This window comes from Bos taurus, chromosome 11, assembly GCF_002263795.3.
Source record: "Bos taurus isolate L1 Dominette 01449 registration number 42190680 breed Hereford chromosome 11, ARS-UCD2.0, whole genome shotgun sequence".
NCBI lineage: Eukaryota > Metazoa > Chordata > Mammalia > Artiodactyla > Bovidae > Bos > Bos taurus.
In genome coordinates, this window is record NC_037338.1 from 104,798,550 (window position 1) to 104,817,506 (window position 18,957).

At 59.2% G+C, this 18,957-nt stretch overlaps 2 protein-coding genes across 4 annotated transcripts in view; one reads left to right on the plus strand and one right to left on the minus strand.

Moving 5' to 3' along the window:
* The first annotated feature begins 980 nt into the window (after positions 1-980).
* BRD3OS (BRD3 opposite strand) lies at positions 981-5,386 on the plus strand. The gene has a single exon (XM_059891907.1). It carries the CDS (start codon positions 981-983, stop codon positions 1,233-1,235), a length of 255 nt encoding a protein of 84 aa, XP_059747890.1. The 3' UTR covers positions 1,236-5,386.
* Positions 1,578-18,957, minus strand: part of BRD3 (bromodomain containing 3) — a 37,979-nt gene continuing 20,599 nt past the window's right edge. The window contains exons 7-12 of one of the 3 annotated variants that reach the window (XM_024998747.2): positions 18,448-18,576; positions 15,507-15,698; positions 14,461-14,684; positions 9,842-10,134; positions 8,478-8,606; positions 1,578-2,438 (exon numbers count right to left, since the gene is read on the minus strand). In XM_024998747.2, coding sequence (XP_024854515.1) covers positions 2,368-2,438; positions 8,478-8,606; positions 9,842-10,134; positions 14,461-14,684; positions 15,507-15,698; positions 18,448-18,576 — 1,038 coding nt within the window. In that variant the 3' untranslated portion in view covers positions 1,578-2,367. 3 annotated transcript variants of the gene reach the window in all.

Genomic DNA, 18,957 nt, shown 5'->3' on the forward strand with positions numbered 1-18,957 from the left:
GGTTCAGGGCCCTCCCGGCTGCTCGGAGGAGAAAGGGGGCGCTGGGTGGGTACCAACGTGGGCAGGTTCCTTCTGCGCCCCGTCAAATTCTTAGAACTTCTCTCTCAGCTCTCCCTGGACGTTAGGTCTCCAGCAAGGGGTTTCCCCAGCACCACCCCCGTAGTTCACAGAAGAACTAGGATGAGGCATCCTTCTGCCTCTTAAACCCAAGCTCACTGCGTCACCGGGGAGCAACCGAAATAGTGGGAGCATGGGGCTGGGTGGCTTGGCTTAAGGGCTCTGATCCCAAGAGTTAAGAAGGATCCCGTGCCCTAAGCCCTGCCAGGACCGCCGGCGTCCTTTCCTCTCCCTGCACCTGACGGCAGGTTGGTTTCTTTGTAGCTTCACCTTGCGGAGGAGCTGAAGGCTAGCCAGAAGGAAGCCCTGCACAAAAAGCTGGTTCCACACCCCTGGGAGGGACCGCACCGCCTCTGTGCTGCTGAAAGCTGACCCAGGCACAAATCAGGAGGGCAGTTCTCAGGGCAGCTGCTGTCAGTTTCGGCCTAGTGCACAATGCCTTCTCATGCAGGACAGCGGACGTGTGCCTTCAGAGGCAGTGGTCTGAGGCACGGCGTCAGACTCGCAGTGGGCACCTGACAAGTCCTGCCTTCAGTGAGAGCCTCGTCCCTGTCATCGGCACAGCTGACACAGAGCACACAGCCGTCACGGGGACACGCTGCGGCCGGGGCCCCGCCGACCTGCCTGCCGACTCACGCGTGGCTCTTGGCTGTCTTCAGAATGCTTGGAGACGCCTCTCCAGTTTCCTCACCAAGAGCCCTCATAAAGGGTGTTGCCTGCAAATGGCCTGAGTTCCTCGTTACCATTAAGTTAAGAAAGGAATCCTCACGCCCAGCTGCTGCAAAGCTCATTCATTAGTGCATTTAGTGCAGAGCAGGTGGCTGCTGTGCAGGAGCCCAGGAGCAGGGAGGTTCTGGCCAGTGATGAGTGGCCGCGTCCCCCTGGCAGAGAAAGCTCTGTCTGAAAGCTACGCCCGGCTCCGGTACCGGGACACCTCCCTGCTCATCTGGCAACAGCAGCAGCAGAAGCTGGCATCCGCGCTGCCCGGGACGTACCTAAGCAGGAGCCGAAGCATGTGGTACTCACAGTACGGGAACGAGGCCATCCTCGTCCGGGACAGAAACAAGCTGGAGGTCTCGCGGGACACGGGGCAGTCCAAGTTTTGTTCTATAATGTAATTCTGGGGTGAAAATCTGAGCCCAGGCACCAGGCCGCCTTGCTGATCCCTAGCCCTCACTGGGAGATTCTGACAGGGAATGTGAAGGCTGAGCTGTGATAGAAGAGCCCCCAAACCCCAGAGGTGGCACCCCGCCCACTCACAGTCGGGGTGATGGGTGGACTTCTGGACCCCGTCCTGACCCTGCAGGCGCTGCAAGCACAGCCTAGGCCCAGCTATGCTGTCCTGGTCACGCTTCCAAGTAAGTCACGCGAGAGAGATACCCCAGGTACACACAACCTTTTCACATTCTTACAGGTTCTCTCTAGTAGTCCCTCCTGCCTGGTGAAGAATGGGTCAAATCTTAAAAAAAAAAAAAAAAGTGAATTGGCGTCATGTAGGATCAGAAATCCATCAGCGGGACCACAGTGGTTTTACCCTGAACAGGTCGTTGGCAGCAGCATTTCAGCAGGAGCTCTGTGGCACTTGAGTTTGAGTCGTTACCAAAGCGATTGTCGCCCGCGATGCACTGTGACGGCGTCTGCACTAGCTCCCTGATGCTGGGGGCTGTGGTCAAGGCATCCTTTTACTTAGGGAGGGGAAGCCCCCAATTATGAAGTGACACATCAGCTGCTAAGTGACCTCAGGTTTAATCACAGAGCTGAAACAGGCAGGCTCTCAGCCGACAGCAGCTCGGCCTCTGCTCCGGGCTGCAGCCCCCGGCCACCTGCAGTGTTTGATGTGTGTTGGCCCCCCGTGTGGGCAGGTTTATGAGTCATTTTAAGGGATTTGCTGTAATTAAAGTCTGGGTAGCAAGGTGAATGCAGAGGTGTCTTGCCGAAGCTGAATTTTCTTTTTAAATAAATCTCCTTCAGGAGGCTCCTTCCTTCCTCACTCCAAATTTCGATCTGTTTGTTCATAATATCCTGCCTTGGCTTCCAGGGTTTTTGTTAAAACACTAACGCCGAACAACTGCTAAGAACCGCAGGGCAGGCAGCGCTCTGCGGAGCCCGTGGGCGGGCAGAGACCGTCCTGCCGGCATGCACACAGCGCACCCAGGGCTTCCGTGTGCGCGGCTCCTCGTGCAGGTATGCAAGCTCGTCAGCAGACAGCATCCAGAGGGGAAGGCCGGGTCAGACTGCATTCCCCGACGGTCACACGTCCAGCCAGAGGCCTGGTTCTTGCTGATAGAGCCTCGGCTTTCTTGCCGCCTCCGGCCGGGAGCCTGGAAGACAGAGTTCCTTTAAGTGGCTCCCGGAGATGAAGAGGAAGCCTGTCTCCTGTAGAGTCGGGCCTGAGCAGTAAAGGCTCGCCCGTCCAGGCGCCGGGACACTGGAATCGCCTAGGAGAGAGGCCTCTCTGCAGTCCTCCGACTTAAGTCCAGCTCAGGAAGGAAGCAAAGTTCTGACTTAGCTGGAATGCCTGTGCCTGTTCCTAGACTGACCGAGGAATGGGCCATGGCTGGTCAGCTGCAGTCACAGAGGTGGTGGCAAGGACAGGAGAGCAGGCACTGAGCTGCTTGGTGAGCAGCTGGCCTGGGCACCTGGCCTTCCCCGCTGGGGCTGGGACACTGAGGTAGATGTGCTCAGTCCCTGACCTTGGGGAACTCAGGCTGGGTGACATGTGCCAAGGGAACACAGGGGAGGGTGGCCTTGGGCCTGGACAGCACCCCACTGCAAGGCCTGGCTCCAACAGTCACGATTTGAAAACAGTGTCAGAACCCGCACTTGTCTCGACACCTCCTTGATCTGTTGCTGCCGGGTTCCAGGCCGCCTGGAAGAAACCTCAGCATGTACACTGCCCGATGCAGTTTCTCGGAAACATCCTCGGGCCAGCGGACGAGCACTGGATGCCTGTGGTCTCAGGAAGCACCTTAGTGTAGATGGAGGGCCCAGTGGGAGCGCCAGATAACCAGGCCGGGGGGTGGGGTGGGGTGCCTGCAGGTCAGCCACGGGAGCAGCCGCTGTGCAGCCACTGGCCTGAAAAGGCATCACACAGGGCTCCCGAGGTCCTGGGGCCTCCCCAACCCGGGCTGAGGACCACAGCCACTGGGCCGGCTGAGACCCCTTTGGGACGCTCCGGGCATTCCCACCAGGAACTACATGATGTTAAAACGAGGGCCCCCTCCCCCATCACACGCCAGCCAGGGGAGCGCTGGGAGCCCAGAAAGCAGAGACGGTGCCTCTTTTTTTTTTCTTCTTTTATTATGAAAACAAAACAAATGCCCCAGGAGAAGGGTCCATGATCACCAGAAACAGTACTTTCTACCACTTCTATTCTGTCGTGATGAGGCCAGCACTGCAGTAGACAAGCTAAAACTACTTACATCGGACTCATTTTCAGTAACTGACATTTACAGGAATATACTAGAAACGGCACTAAAAAGTTTAAGAAAAGTTACGGTAAACTTGCATGCACATCATACAGAAAAGTAACATTTTAAATATAAAAAAAGGAAAACTTCCTGGAAGTGTTATGCCAGGGAACAGCGCTACGCTGGATGTAACGAAGCCTTTATTGTGGGCGGTGTTCCCCCCCACCCCCCACCAAAACTGTAAAAGATGTGAATGTTGCAAAAGAACAAAAACAAAAAGCAAACAAAAAAGAAAACGCATCTTAACAGTCTGTAAGCAAGATGAGTGAGCAAGGGTTTCTGGAATTCAGTTCACGGCCAAAGCCACCCCCTCGGCCCCCAGGGGTCGGGGAGACTGTTTGAAAGCCACGATTTCGAGTCCTGCATGGGTGCGACCCACTGAACACGGTTCCTAACCTCTACGGGCTGCCCTCTAGTTCTAGGAAAACTAGAACAATTTCACTTGCCCAACACAAGAGAAATGAAAACAGCAAACACCCATAGGCTGACGTCAGGGGGTGGAGGGAGTCCCCCCAAAACTCGGAAATCAGTTTTGAGTCTGGACAGAAAGCCTAAGGAAAAAAAAAAAAAACCACTGACCTACATGGCTCAGCTCTCCGGCAGCATCAGAGCCAGCAGATCTTTCAGAGGAAAGGAGGGGAGGCGGCTGAGAACCCCTCTCACACCTGGAAACCAGCGGACAGGAACCGCTCCCACTGCGCCCAGCACTGGGGCCCCCTGTCCCCTGCTGAGTGGCTGGCAAGGGCGACCCTCCCCACTGGCAGCTGGAGGGCACCCCCGGCAGCTCCCAGCACCTCCAGCCCCCTGGCTCGGATCTGTCACCCAGACCTGTGCCTCTTGCCTGTCGCCCATGAGATCCTGCTTCAAGACCTTCCAGCGTGCACTAAGTCCTTAAAGTCAGTTTTTACTCCATTAAAGATCTGTTTAGAAAACACCTTTGAAAAACAGGGCAGCTTTAAAAAAAAATGGCAAGTTTAAAATCCATTTATATTTTTATTACAATGAAAAGTTGAATGAACTGGCTCAACACTCACCAAAGGTCAGAATCAGCGGCAGTCAGAAAAATGGCAACCCCCCAAGCACATTTCATCAGAGTTCTACCCCATCAGAGGGCTCGTCAGCCATCAAGGTTGGTGGCATCCAAGTGGATGTTAGGGATTTTTAGAACCACCACCTGTTAGGACGCCAGCAGCTGGTGCCCTGATCTATCCAGAAGGGCTGTTGGGAAGAACGCGACCTCAGACAAGCGGCTGGGCCGCCCCCAGCCCCACCCCCAGCCCCTGCCTCGGTGAGGTCCCGTCATTTCTGTGCTAACTGAGAAGCCCCCATGCAGTCTTGAGGGAGGGAGCCCTCCTGGGGCCAGAGGCTCCTCCAGCCCGGGCCATGCTGTGGCCGGCTGGCAGCCGGGAGACGCGGTGGGGCAGCAGGGGCCACCCCCTCCCTGGAGGTGGGGGTGAGGGATGCCCCACTGGGGGCCATGAACCCCTGGCCAGAGCCACGCGGCTCAGAGCTAGGCAGGCGGTGTGGTGGGTACCCCGCGCTCAGGGGGCAGCCTCTGGAGAAAACAAAACCGAAACATAACCTTCTGTTAAACTCTGTATATTATTATTACTTTTTTTTTTACAATAGAAAGGTAAAAATCAAGACTTAGATTTACTATACATTTCTTTTTCTCGCAGATTACAAAGTTTATATTATATAACTGGGGTTCCCTAAATCGAAGTCCTTTTTAAAACAGTCCTAAGAGAGATTGGAAGTGAATATAAAAGAGCTAAACAAAATTAAAAAAAAAAAAGAAATGAGAATGTGCTGCAGCCGGAAGTTGTCTATTACCTGTGAGTCTCCAGATTTCACACACACACACACGCACACACACGCACGCACACGAGAAAGAACGAGAACAGAAACCCCGCAGCCCCGAGACGAGCACGCAGACGAGGTTCAGCACCGCGCGGGGCAGGAGGCGGTAGCACCTGGGCGAGCGGCCCGCGCCCCGCGGGGTCTGGGCTCCCCTCACACCACGGAAAAGGCCTGCATCTCTGCTCCTCTCTTTCTTATTTTTTTTAAATGCATTTCTTTTGCGGTTTTGTTTTTCTTTCTTTTTTTTTTTTAAAAAAAAAGACCAATGATGTTAATAAATAAAATATTCATATATACACGAGACTGGGGCGACGGTTCCGGAGTGCGTGGCAGCGGCTGGGCTGGGGACACGCGTGGGGCTGGCCTTTCGTAGAAAATTGCTGAACCTTACAAAAAGAGTCTCCTTTTTTTTTTTTTAAATCTTTTCTCTGTTTTTTTTTCAAAGTTGAGGTAAAAGTTTCAGTGTTTGGGAACCCTCGCGCTGCCCACGCAGCCACCGTGTTCCTCCCGGGAGATCAGAAAGACGGCTCCTCTGCACGCCCCCTCGCCGGCTCCCCACCAGCAGAAGCTCCGGCTGGGGACCGCAGGGACCCCTCCCGGCGGGAGCCCAGCCCTGGCCCTCACTCACGGCAGGGGTGGGCTTGGCTGTCCGCAGCCCCTGCAGAAAGAGCTGCCCTCGACGTAAGGGTCAGGGCCCAGGGCCCCCGGAGACGGAGACAAACCCCTGTCGGCAAAGCCAACAGCCTTCGCGTGCGGCACCACGTCCGAGACACTTCCTTGGGAGACGTTCTCGCTGGGGCTACAGACCAGGTCGGGCGTAAGGAAAGGGGCTCTGCAAGCACCTTCAGACCACACCTCACACGTTTCCTACAGTTACCAGGTTAGCGTCTGAAGCCGGCATCTCCAAGGGGCTTGAGTTCAGTTACAGAGGAAAGACCTTATGCCGATTCACAGCTTCTCAAAGTCTAATGGACACACACAGAAAGATCCTGGTTGACCTATTAAAGCCAGAACTGGAAGATACCATAACACTGAAGTGAAAGGAGAGCCTGCACGCCATGGAACGAAAGGAGTATATTAACCGCCGGGGGGAAGGCCGCGGCGTCCCCGCGGCGGCGGCGGCCACCGGCTGCGTCCCAAGCCGCGCGCGTCCAGGGCTCACTCGGAGTCGCTGCTGTCGGAGCTGGATCCGCTCGTGCTGCTGCTGCCGGACTCGGAGGAGCTGCTGCTGCTGAGCCGCGAGGGCCCCCCGGACGCGGTGGAGCCCGACTTCTCTGGGGGAGACGCACAGGTGAGCGGCGCGCACCCCCGCACCGGCCCGCCGCCCCACCGTCCGCGCGGCCTTTCCTGCAGCCCCTGTGCTGGCTCCACATCCCCCCCACCCAGATCCTGACCTGGTCACTTGAAAAATGTTAACAGATCTACTGATGCGAGTCAACGCACTGGTGAGGCTGCGCGGAGTCTGTCTGGTGCCTGTACATGTCCCTGGCACAGGGCTCCCAGGTCCCCCAAGACCTCCTGAGTGGGGCCCTTTAGATCACACCTGAGTTTATGCTAACGAGTGACTGGGGTGGGACCCCCTGAGAGCCTCGGCCCTGGCTGGTCACCAGGAAGACCACGTGACTGGAGGGCGGGAACTCTTCAGCTCGCCCCGCCGCCCCACCCTGCCAGCCCCCCAGCTGGCCACCACCTCTGAGGGGAGGGAACTGCCATTCACTTCTTCCCAGGCCAAGTGCATTCGGCTTTGCTGGTCTCTGAGCTGGTTCTGCTCCCGCTTCTGACACCAGCTGTGTGAGTTCCTTTCACACCAGTTCTCCAGGCTCCAACACGAGCTGGGCGTCTGTTCCCTCCAAGGGGAGAGAGCTGGAGGAGACTGAGCTCCAGAGAAACCCCCTACGCAGAGGGCTTCCAGGTGCTGGGAGGGGCGCCCGGCCCCTGACCTGAGCCCCAGCCCTGTGCCTCCCGCCCACCTGGCTGTCCCCAAGCCGCAGCCTTTATGACAAACCACCGTGTGATTCAGACTCAGGACTCCCGAGTTCTGTGAGCCACTCCAGCGAGTGTGCACACCTGAGCAGAGGGTCGTGGGGGTTCCCGATTCACAGCCCGGCAGTCAGAGGCACGGGAGAGGCAGGGGACTTGCACCTGGCGTCTGAGCCCTCACCCTGCAGGCTCTGCACCATCCCCGAGGAGACAGTGCACTGACTGAACGGCTGGATGCCCAGCTCGTGTTGGAGCCTGGAGAACTGGTGTGAGAGGAACTCACACAGCTGGTGTCAGAAGTGAGCACAGAACCAGCTCGGAGGCCAGCAAAGCCAAAACCACTTGGGCCTGGGAAGAAGTGAGCGCCGCCAACCGAGAGGCACTGACGGGCTGTGGGGGCGGGCTGGCCCCGGGCAGGCGGCTCTGAGCCGTAACCACGTGCCCACCTGCCCTGCCCTCTCCGGGGCTGATCCAAGGGAACTCAGCCATCGGTGGCAGGGGGAGGGCCCCAAGGCCCACCCTGGCACCGGGAAAGCAGGGCCAGGCAAGGCTGTGGCAGCCGGCTGCTACATGGCCAAGACTGAGCCTAGAATCTGACCACCACCTGGGTAGGAAAAAAGGCACGTGCCCTTTCTTACAGGCTCCAGAGAAAGGAGGCAAGGAGTCGAAGCACCTGCTCACCGAAACTGAGACCCCAAAGTCCACAGAGCACGCGGTCGGGGCTGGCAGTCAGCCCCTCTCCCCGCCTGTGGTGCTGGCTAACTTGCTGGGCACTAGTGTCCTTCTCCCGGGGCGACCAGGAAGCTCACTGCTGGGGCCAGAACCCTCCGAAGCTGCAGGGTGGGCCCCAGTCCCTCCCACGTCACAGAGTCCGGCCCCCCATGGACCACGGCTGGGCCAAAACGCCGCTCCCAGGAGCTCTGCAGAGTGGCGCCTTCCCACGTGCCTGCTGCCTGCTCAGCCTCGGAGCCCCAGCCGCAGGTAAGGAGACCAGGGTTCCGGGGGCCGCAGCCCTCTCCCCCGCCCCGAGCAGCACGGGGGCGGCCCTACCTCTCTTGGCTGGCTTCTTGCTGTTGCTCAGCTGCCCACTGACATCCTGCAGCCGCCTCTCCAGCTCCTTCTTCTTCTCCTGAGCCAGCTCCTCCTTCGACTTGGCCGCCTGCTTCTTCCCGCTCGTGGCTGTGGGAGAGCAGGGCACTGTGGCTGCGGGCAGGGCAGGCGGATGCCCAGCCCCCCAAGGCGGTGCCCCTGCCCACCCAGATGGAGCCCCTGCCACAGGCAAAGCCCCGGAACTGTCACAGAACTCCTGAGGTGGGACTGACCACCCCCTGCTGCAGGCGGGGGTGACTTGAAGCCCGGACCCTCCTCCAACTCCTGGTTTTCCTTCACTGTGGCCGAGGCCGAGGCTCTCCCAAGGCTCCACGTGGGAGCCCTGCCCACCGCCTGGCACACCTGCGCCAGCACCACTGAGTCCACAGGCCACTGACCGAGGGCCAAATGTGCCAGGGCCGCAGAGGGCAACAAGATGCTCCATCCAGAAGGCTGCCCCCTACAGAGGGGCATACCTCTCCTTTCCCTCGTGAGGACCCTGTAACCAGGCCAGGAGGGTGGGATCACTTGACTGTGGCTACATTGGACCCAGCACCTTCTAGAGAACAAGCTCCCAGGCAGGAGGGCTCCTCACCACCTGGGGGAAGGGAGAAGCACCCCGACAGGGGCATGGCTGCCCCTGCCAGCGGCCCGAGGGGGCCACACACAGGAACAGTGCACCCTGAGTGTCCTCAGGGCTGCCAAGGGGCTGCCTGGGGCTTGCCCTTCCTCTCACTGACCCAGGCAGCGGCTCATTCCAATCCAGTGAATCCTGAGCCAGTGCAGTTGTCTACCCTGGGAGTCCTCTGGACCCTCAACCCCAGGCAAAGGGAACCGGTCTGCTCAGGCAGGGAACCATTGACAGGTGACCTGCAGTCAGGCCCTAAATGGAGGGCCTTAGCCAGCATCTGCATGAACGTGGCTGGAGCCAACCCCCGGGGCCCTGCCTGCACCAGTGAAGGCCAGGGCATATAAGCGCCGCCCACCTACCCAGGGGCTGGGGGCTAATTCGGGGGTCTCGCCTGCTTTAGTGAAGGCCGGGGCATACAAGAGCCGCCCAGCTGCCCAGGAACAGGGGGAAGAAGGGCTCTGGCTGGGGAGTGGCTGGCAGCCCGTCTCAGCTAAGCCCCCCATCCCGAGGTGGGCAGACAGACGCTGTACCCTTGCATCCTGGGGGCGTGAGACGGAAGACAGGGGAGGAATCTGGAGCCCGCGACCCACTGCCTGCCCCCCCACCACTCTTGGGGCTGCCTGGCTTTCTGCTCCAGGGAGCGGCAGACAGACGGCAGCGGGCGGCAGGAACACTCTCTGCCGCGGCAACTTACAGAACGGCTTCCTTTGCTTTTTCTGTAAACAAGACTTGACGTATCTCTCCAGCTCCCGCAGCGTGGTGGGCTTCAGGGTCTCGAAGTCGATCTCGATCTCGTCGGGGTTGGAGTCCCGCAGCGAGGGCTCCCGCGACTGGATGATGTGCACCACGCGGCCCAGCTTCTCCCCAGGGAGCCGGTTGATGTCCAGGCTCAGCTGCCGCTTCTCATCATAGCTCATGGGCAGCCCCTCCTCCTCTTCCTCCGAGTCGTAGGAGGCCGATGCCTGCTTGCCGCCCTTCTTCGGCTGTCTGAGGCAGAAGGCAAGGGGCGTCACAGTGCGGCGTCCCAGCCCCCACACTCCACCGAGCTCCACCCCCGAGACCCTGACCCTCACCCACTGGCCCTTGTCCTCTTCAGGACCAGGCTGTCTTTCCAAGGAGCAGCCCCAATGGCACCCAGGCACAGGAGCCGGGCCACTGCCCAGGACGCACCTGCATCTCCAGGGACACGGAGACCCTGCTTCAGAGCTCAGAGGCCCCACCAGCTCAGGGAGGCCTTGGCCAGGAGATAGCCACAGCAGGCAGCCCGCCTCGACACCCCACAGGCATCTCAAGCGCAACAGGTCAAACTCCGTATTCAAATACCCCAAGAAGGCAGGGGTGGAACAGAGGGGTAAACAGAAGGGACTCACAGAAAACAACGTAACGGTGAGCAGAAGCCCTGGACGGCCAATTAGGCAGAGACGTCACTATGCCGACAAAGGCCCGGCTAGTCAAAGCTATGGTTTTTCCAGTAGTCGTGTATGGATGTGAGAGTTGGACCATAAAGAAAGCTGAGTGCCAAAGAATTGATGATTTCAAGCTGTGGTGCTGGAAGAGACTCTTGAGAGTTCCCTGGACTCCAAGGAGATCAAAGCTGTCAGTCATAAAGGAAATCAACCCTGAATATTCACTGGAGGGACTGATGCTGAAGCTGCAATACTTTGGCCACCTAATGCAAAGAGCTGACTTATGAGAAAAGACCCTGATGCTGGGAAAGATTGAGGGCAGGAGGAGAAGGGGACAACAGAAGATGAGATGGTTGGATGGCATCATTGATTCAATGGACATGAATTTGAGTAAGCTCTGGGAGTTGGTGATGGACAGGGAGGGCTGGCATGCTGCAGTCCATGGGGTCGCAAAGAGTTGGACACAACTGAGCAAGTGAACAACAGATGGAAATCGAATTATATCAACAATTACATTAAATACAAATGATCTAAACACACCAATTAAAAGGAAGAGATGGTCAGACTGGGTAAGAACCAAGACCCAACTTTTAGGCTGTCTACACAAATCCTTCTTTAAAATAAAAGAAGTAGGTTAAAAGTAAAAAGATAGGGGGGAAGTATCCCATGTATATACTATCAATCAAAAGAAAACTCCAGTAGCTATAACAACTTCAGACAAAGTACACTTAGGAAAAGGAATACTATTGGGAAGAAGATACTGCGTAACAATAAAATGTCAGCTGGCCAAGACGGCAGCACAGTTCAACATGCCTGTTCATCTGAAACCAAGCTTCAAAATATATAAACAAAAGCTGACAGAAATAAAGGGAGATAGGAAAATACGCAATTCTACTTAGAGGATTCAACGATCTTCTCTCGGTAAGCAACAGAACCAATGAGCAAGAATACAGACGATCCCAACACCACGTCAACTAACTTAACTTAAATTTTTTTGTACATATACACGTACCTATACTCTTCACATTCTGTTCCCGTTTAGGTCATTACAGAATACCGAGCAGAGTTTCCTGTGTTACGCTGTAACACAGTCAGTCAGTCTGTTAGCTGTTCACTTTCTCCCCAGTTTGCTCTGCATCACTCATCTCCTTCTGGGCACGCTGGGTCTCTGCTGCTGCGTGGGGCTGAGTGGACTTCTGTGACGGCTTCTCTTGTTGTGGAGCTTGGGCTGGAGGGTGTGTGGGCTTCGTAGTCACGGCACAGGGGCTTAACTGCGCCACGGCACGTGGGGGGTTCCCGGATCAGGGGCTGAACCCGTGTCCCCTGCACTGGCAGGCGAGTTCTTTGCCACTGAACCACCGAGGAAGCCCAGTTATCTAAACGGTGTGTGCACGTCAGTCCCAAGCCCCCAGCCTAGCCCTCTCTTCCACCTGTCCCCTCCCCGCCAACCGTAAACTCATTCTCCAAGTCCATGAGCCTGTTCCTGTTTCCTAAGTCAGTCATTTGTGTCCCCCCCCCTTTTTTTTTAAGATTTTTAAATCTTCTAACTGACACTCACACAGCACTCCACCCAACAGAGGAGAGCACACATTCTTTTCAAGTGTACACGGAACGCTGACCGAGACAGACCACATTCTGGGCCATAAAATAGATCTTAACAAAAGTTTCAAAATGCTGAAAGCATGCAAAGCATGTTCTCTGACCCTGGAAACCAGTAACTGAAAAATATCTTGAAAAGTCTCCAGATATCTGTAGGTCAAACATACTTTTAAATACCCATGGTCAAAAAGGGAACCTGGAGAGAATTAAAAAATGTTTTGAACTTGAATGAAATCACAACAAATCACGTCTGTGGGGAACATACAGCCAAAGCAGTGAGTTCAGACATAAACTTAAAGCATGAGGTGCTTATACTGGAAGAGAAGGCCTGAAGCTTCAGCGGTTGAGACTGTGCTTCCACTGCGGGGGGTGCATGTTGGAGCTCTGGTCAGGGAATTAAGATCCCGCGTGGCTCAGGGCCAAAAAACAGAACAAAGAAAAAGAAGGAAAAAAATCAATCATCTAAGCTTCTGTTTTCAAGCTAGAAAAAGAAAAGCAAATTAAGTCCATACCAAGCAAAGGGAAATGATAAAAGTAAGACCAAGATGAAAGAAAAAGAAAATAGAAAAGTCAACGAAGTCAGACACTGGTTCTTTGAACAACCAACAAAACTGATCAAATTCTCCAGATTCACCAAGAAACAGACACGAATTACCAATACAAGGAATGAAAAAACAAAGAACACATTGCTACAAACCCTACAGACTTTAAAGGTAAGGCGACATCTCAAACAAACCTACCGTGATGAAAAAACACAGACTCAAACCAATAACCTGACTTCCTGAATCTATCAAAAGGACTGAATTCACCCTTAAAAACCTTCCCACAGTGAAACTCCAGGTCTAGATGGATTCATGGTGAACTGTATCACACACTTAAGAATCCCAATTCTGGGGGCTTCCCCTGTGGCTCCGTGGTAAAGAATCCACGTGCCCATGCAGGAGACACGGGTTCGATCCCTGGTCGGGGAAGACCCCACGGGCCACGGAGCAACTAAGTCCACAGGCCACAAGTACTGGGCCCGTGCTCCGGAGCCCGGCAGACACCAGCGCTGCAGCTGCGCACCGCAGAGCCGGTGCTCTGCAACGGGAGCAGCCACTGCAGTCAGAAGCCCACCCCCTGCAACTTAAGAGCAGGCCCCCTCCAGCAACGAGGACCCAGCACAGCCAAAAACAAACTAAAAAACGAGGAGGATACCAGTTCTGTAAGCCTGCCCCAGGAGACAGAGGAAAGCACTGCCCAAATCATCTCTGAGGCCGGCAGTACACTGATGCCAGAACCAGAGACAGGACAGGGCGCGGAGTCCTGCCTCCCTGAAAAAGGGAGGCACAGACAAGCCCTGACCGCGCTCACTGCCCGGCCGCTGCTGGAGCCCACGCCCCGCGCTCCACCGGCCCCTCCTCTGTCCAGGACCAAAGCCTGTCGTCTCTGCCGCACCAACAGCTCTCGAGCCACACGCCTCCACCCCAACCGACGGGCATGCTGGCCCCTCCTGACCGGAGGGCCGCGTCAGCCCCCAAGTGTGTCCTTCCGCCCATTCTGCCCCCTGCGCCTCCCTCCTCCGCTCCAGCTTCATCTGCTCAGAGCATAAACCGCGAGCCCCTAAACGAAGCCCGTCAGCCTCCGAGGCCGCAACCCTCCCCTCCTCCCAGCCCCGTCTCCGCTCCTGGGCGGCACCCCACTTGTCCCAGTCCCTACGAGGGACACGTCCTCTCCCCGCCACAGCTCTGTGCCCGCTGCCCCTCCCGGCTCCTGGATCTCCATCCTGCGTGCCCGTGCAGCTGGATGGAGGAGGCCTGGGGAGGTCTCCTCACCTGGGGGGCTCTTCGCCCCCACTCCTGGGAGGAGCCCCCGGCCCCCACACACCTCCCCGTGCTGTCCCTGCCTGTCCGTGGCCAGCGATCCTCGGGGCGGCGCCGGGCCTCAGCGGGAACCAAGGAAAAGCCGTGGGGCCCACGGAGCTGTGTGCCAAGGGGCACTGCCCCGTCCCGACCCTGCACATACCGGGCGACCTGGGAACGGGGTGCCCAGAGCCCGACACACCCCCAAAGAAAAGCCCTGCCCAGATCAGGAAAACGTCCCCAAAACCGCGACTCTAGAGGTCTCCACGCCTGTCTTGAGGCCAGCCCCCCGGGAGGTTGAGCTCTGCCCTCCAGAGCCCATACCCTTCCTGGAGGAGACCTCGCTGGGTCCCCACAGTCTCCCCACAATGGGGGCAAGACAAGGCCCACCAATGCCCCCCCACCCCGCCCTCTCTCCTGACAGCCCCGTGCCCCCGCCAGCTGGTGCCAGCCCGCCTGGCGCCCACCTGCCGGCCGCGCTGGTGCTGTTGGCCTTCTTGGCGGGCGCCTTCTTCTGCGGGGCCTGCTTGGCGGGCGTGGCGGCCTTGGCCCGCTTCTCCTCCTCGGCCTTGGCCTTGTGCCGCTCCTTGTCCTTGTCCTTCTTCTTCTTCTCCTTCTTCTCCTTCTTCCTCTTTGGCTTGTTCACCGGCGCCTGAGACAGAGCCGCCAGCTGCTCGTGCACAGCCTTCAGCTGGAAGACACGGCCGCCGGGTGAGGACTCCGGGCTGGGCGGAGGGAGACGCTCCGGGAAGGCGCTTAAACCGCCCACCCCGGAGAGAACATCCGCAGCCGAGCTCGTGGGCAAGCTGCTGGGGCACGCAGGGCCAGCAGCCAACACCGAACGAGGCCTGCAGCGGCGGGCAGCGTGTACGCACTCCACGCGCCCCTCACCCCATCAGCCCCCCAAGGGGCCCAGGGGCTCCGGGAGCCACGCTCCACAGGCGAGGAAACAGTGACCCCAGCCTTTAGTAGGTGGACGGGCTAGGATGGGGATGCTGCGCACGCCGACCACGTCCCACGGCACGGGAGGGACCCCAGCCTGTGAGCCCCCACGGGGCTCAGCTACTCGCTGTCTCCTCCTTGCCAGAGGGCCCCCCGGGAATCTAGCACCTCGTGCTCCCATCTTGCACAGAAGGAGCGTGAAGCGGGGTGGGAACAAGCCTCAGGGGTCAGAGGCGGAGGCAGGACAGTCCTGTTCGCACCCCCACCCCCCCCCCGCCCCGAGAGGCAGGCTCTAGGGGCCGCAGGGCTGCAGCCCCTGCAGACCTTTCTGCAGAGCAGGAAGAGGCTCCAGGGACATTCCAACACAGGCGGGCTCACAGGGCCCCAGGCCTGCAGGCACTGGCGAGGGGGCCCTGAAACTGACACCTTTCCCAGGTTCCCTCCCAGCGACACCGCAGCGAGGATGGCTGTGGCTGGGGAGGGGGCGGCGGCTGGGGCAGACCTTGGGTCAGGGGCCGGCGGGGACGGACCGTGGTCCTGCCCAAGCCCCTTGGCCCGCACGGCCGCTCACCTGCTCCTGCAGCTCCGCCAGCCGCGTGGCACGCTCCTCCTCCGAGTCCGAGCTGCCTGAGTCCGACGAGCTCTCGTCGCTGCTGCGGCTGCTCTCCACGCCCTTGCTGACCACGGGGGCTGCAGGCGCGGGCAGGGCGGGTGCCTCTGCTGGCTCGTCTGGCATCTTGGCGAAACGCATCTCAAACACGTCCTGCAGGAGAGCAGGGGCAGCCTGGGTCCCAGCGTCTGTGGGCACCCCCCGGGGAATGGGGAGACGGCTCCGCCTGCCCAGGGCGCCTACTCCCTGCCTCCCTCCCTCTGTCCCTCCCTCCCAAGCAGTGAGCACAGCCCCCGACTAGGGGCACAGGGCCAGCAGCTAAGGACGCAGCCCTGCAGGAGCGGGCACTTGGGTGCCCGCCTCCTGTAGAAGACAGGCAAGTCCTTTCTGCTCTGGCTCCAAGGCCGCCACCCACTGCCAGGGAGAGCCCTGCCCGGGAGCTTGGGACCCTCCTGGGCCCCCGAAACCCAGTCTGGGAGCCACTCACGCTCTCCCATCCCTCTGCCCAGTGACATCACTGGAGCATCACACCTTGTTCTTGGGGTGGGGGGGGCGGGTGGTCCAAGAGCTGGCTCAAAGGATCCGGTTCAGTCAGAATGGCCAGCTCCTGCACAGCCCTGGGAGCACACTCAGCGAAGGTCCCCCCTCCCTGGAGGGAGCACGCTCAGCAAAGGCCCCCTCTCTGGTGGGAGCATGCTCAGCATAGGCGCCCCCTCCCTGGTGGGAGCACGCTCAGTGAAGGCCCCCTCCCTGGCAGGAGCACGCTCAGTGAAGGTCCCGTCTCTGGTGGGAGCATGCTCAGTGAAGGCCCCCTCCCTGGTGGGAGCACGCTCAGTGAAGGTCCCATCTCTGGTGGGAGCATGCTCAGTGAGGGCCCCCTCCCTGGCGGGAGCACGCTCAGTAAAGGTCCCGTCTCTGGTGGGAGCACGCTCAGTGAAGGCCCCCTCCCTGGTAGGAGCACACTCAGCATAGGCGCCCCCTCCCTGGTGGGAGCACGCTCAGCAAAGGCCCCCTCTCTGGTGGGAGCATGCTCAGCATAGGCGCCCCCTCCCTGGCGGGAGCACGCTCAGTGAAGGTCCCGTCTCTGGTGGGAGCATGCTCAGTGAAGGCCCCCTCCCTGGTGGGAGCACGCTCAGCATAGGCGCCCCCTCCCTGGTGGGAGCACGCTCACCGAAGGCCCCCCTCTCCCTGGTGGCCCAGGTCCATCTCAGACAGGCTGAGCGGCAGGCGGCGAGCCTTCTCCGCCTGGCTCACGTTCCTGAGGCCACATACACCTGGTTTACACGTGGAGCCACACTGGCAGGTGTCCAGCTCTGGGAGGAGCCTGCTCCGGGTCCTGGTCCCCTAGAATCTCCTGCTGAAGTCAAGGCAGCAACATGCAGGAGGCACGCGGCCACCCTGGTCCGGCCTGCTCTGTCCTGGTTGGGGGCGGGGGTTGGTCGACCTCAGACTGCTGCAGAGTCGGGCTCTAACCCAACAGTGGGGTCATGACAGTCATCAGCAGGTAGGGTCCCACACCGGGGAGACCCCCTTCCATGGGATCAGAATAGTCGTCAGCAGGTAGAGTCCCACACAGGGGAGACCCCCTTCAGTCGGACCAGAACCAGAACCAGCCACTGCCCTTGGCCCGTGGGCCGCCTGGCTTCCTCGTGGGGCAACTTACAAGCTTTAGGGGCGTCACAGAGCAGCAAGAGCACAAGGCTGGGCAGGGCCTTCTGGGGTCTGGGCTGTGGTCTAAAACCGTGGGTCCAGGCAGCTCCCTCTGGGAGCACTGGGACCCCAGGACAGCTCTGCGCCCACCCCAGTGGGAGCCAGCAGAGTGGGCAGCACGCAGCAGCCAGCGCCCCCAGGCAGGAGGAATGGGGGAAACCAGAACCCAGAGGCCCAGGAGGAGGACCCCCGGCACCCCCATCTGGGGCTGGGTGAGCAAGGATGTGCCCGAGTGACCGTACAGGGTTTACAAAAGGTTTAGATCTGAGCAAGAGATGGGGGTTGTCTTAACAGAACAGCGTGCTAGGTCTGTGCAAAGAGAGCTCCTGGAGCAGGACACACGCCCACACATCCATATCTCTCTTTCTTCTAAACAGAAAGCCGCGTGATTTTATCCCATGTAAAACATAGGTGGTGTTATTTACAAAGGGATTCCTTGGTTGTTCAGACGGTAAAGAATCTGCCTGCTTTGCGGGAGAGACCTGGGTTTGATTCCTGGGTGGGGAAAAATCCCCTGGAGAATGGCAACCCACTCCAGTGTTCTTGTCTGGAGAATCCCATGGACAGAGGAGACTGGCGGGCTGCAGTCCATGGGGTCGCAAAACAGCCCAGGTGATCGAAAAGAGAACAGACTCTGTGTGCCAGCCAGCAGAGAAACCCGTGTCAGCCTCCAGACTGCCAGATAAGCACGCACACGGGCGCACACACGACACGCACACTCGCGCGTGACACACGTACACTCGTGTGTGAGGTCTGTGTGCACACATGTGAGGCCCCGCCACTGGAGGCTTCCCCTTCAGTCTGCGCTTCCCCGCAGGTCCCACGCTCCCGCGTCGTCCGCAAAGCCACGAGCCACTGCCTGGCAGGACGCCCGCGGGCCCCAGCACGAGCGGCCCGCCTCCCCTCTGCCCTCACCCGGCCAGAACGCCTGCAGGCCCACCTGCACGCTGACGCCCACTGGAGCCTGTGCTCCCCAGAGGCGGGGACTGGCTGGTGGGCCACCTCATCCCTGGGGAGCAGGCCCAGGGCCTGGCCGCCACTCAGCCACCGCTCAAGAGAAACATGTTTGTGGGTGAGGTCCCTGGACACCCCCCAACCCTGCGCCTCCCCCGGCCGGATGCTCCCGACACCGGCCCCGAGCGGCTGATCCCGCCTGTGCCCCGGAGGCCCCGCCCCCCAGCGCCTGGCTCACCTGCAGCTTCCTGGCCATGGCTACCACCTCGTGGTCCGGGGGATTGTATTTATAACAGTTGGAGAACATCAACCGGATGTCGGCTGCGAAGCCCTGCGCGTCCGGGTACTCGCGGCTGTCCATCTTCTTCTGTAAGACAGACGCCACGGGCGTGAGGCACTGCCGGGCCTCGGGGCCGCCACAGGTCCAGCACCAGCCTGAGGCCATGTCCGGGAGCCCGGGAGAGAGGGGAAGGGGGGCTTGGAGGGGAGGGTCCGGGAGCCCGGGAGAGCGGGGAAGGGGGGCTTGGAGGGGAGGGTCCGGGAGCCCGGGAGAGCGGGGAAGGGGGGCTTGGAGGGGAGGGCCCGGGAGCCTGGGAGAGAGGCAGATCCCCGGGGAGAAAGAAAAAGGCGCTCACAGGAGTCAGCTCCTGTAGCCACCACCCACCCCATCCTCACCCCAAATCCCAGGTCTACATCCTGAATGATTTTTCACACATCCGTGTCCCCGCTGGCAGGGGCTCTGGTAGGG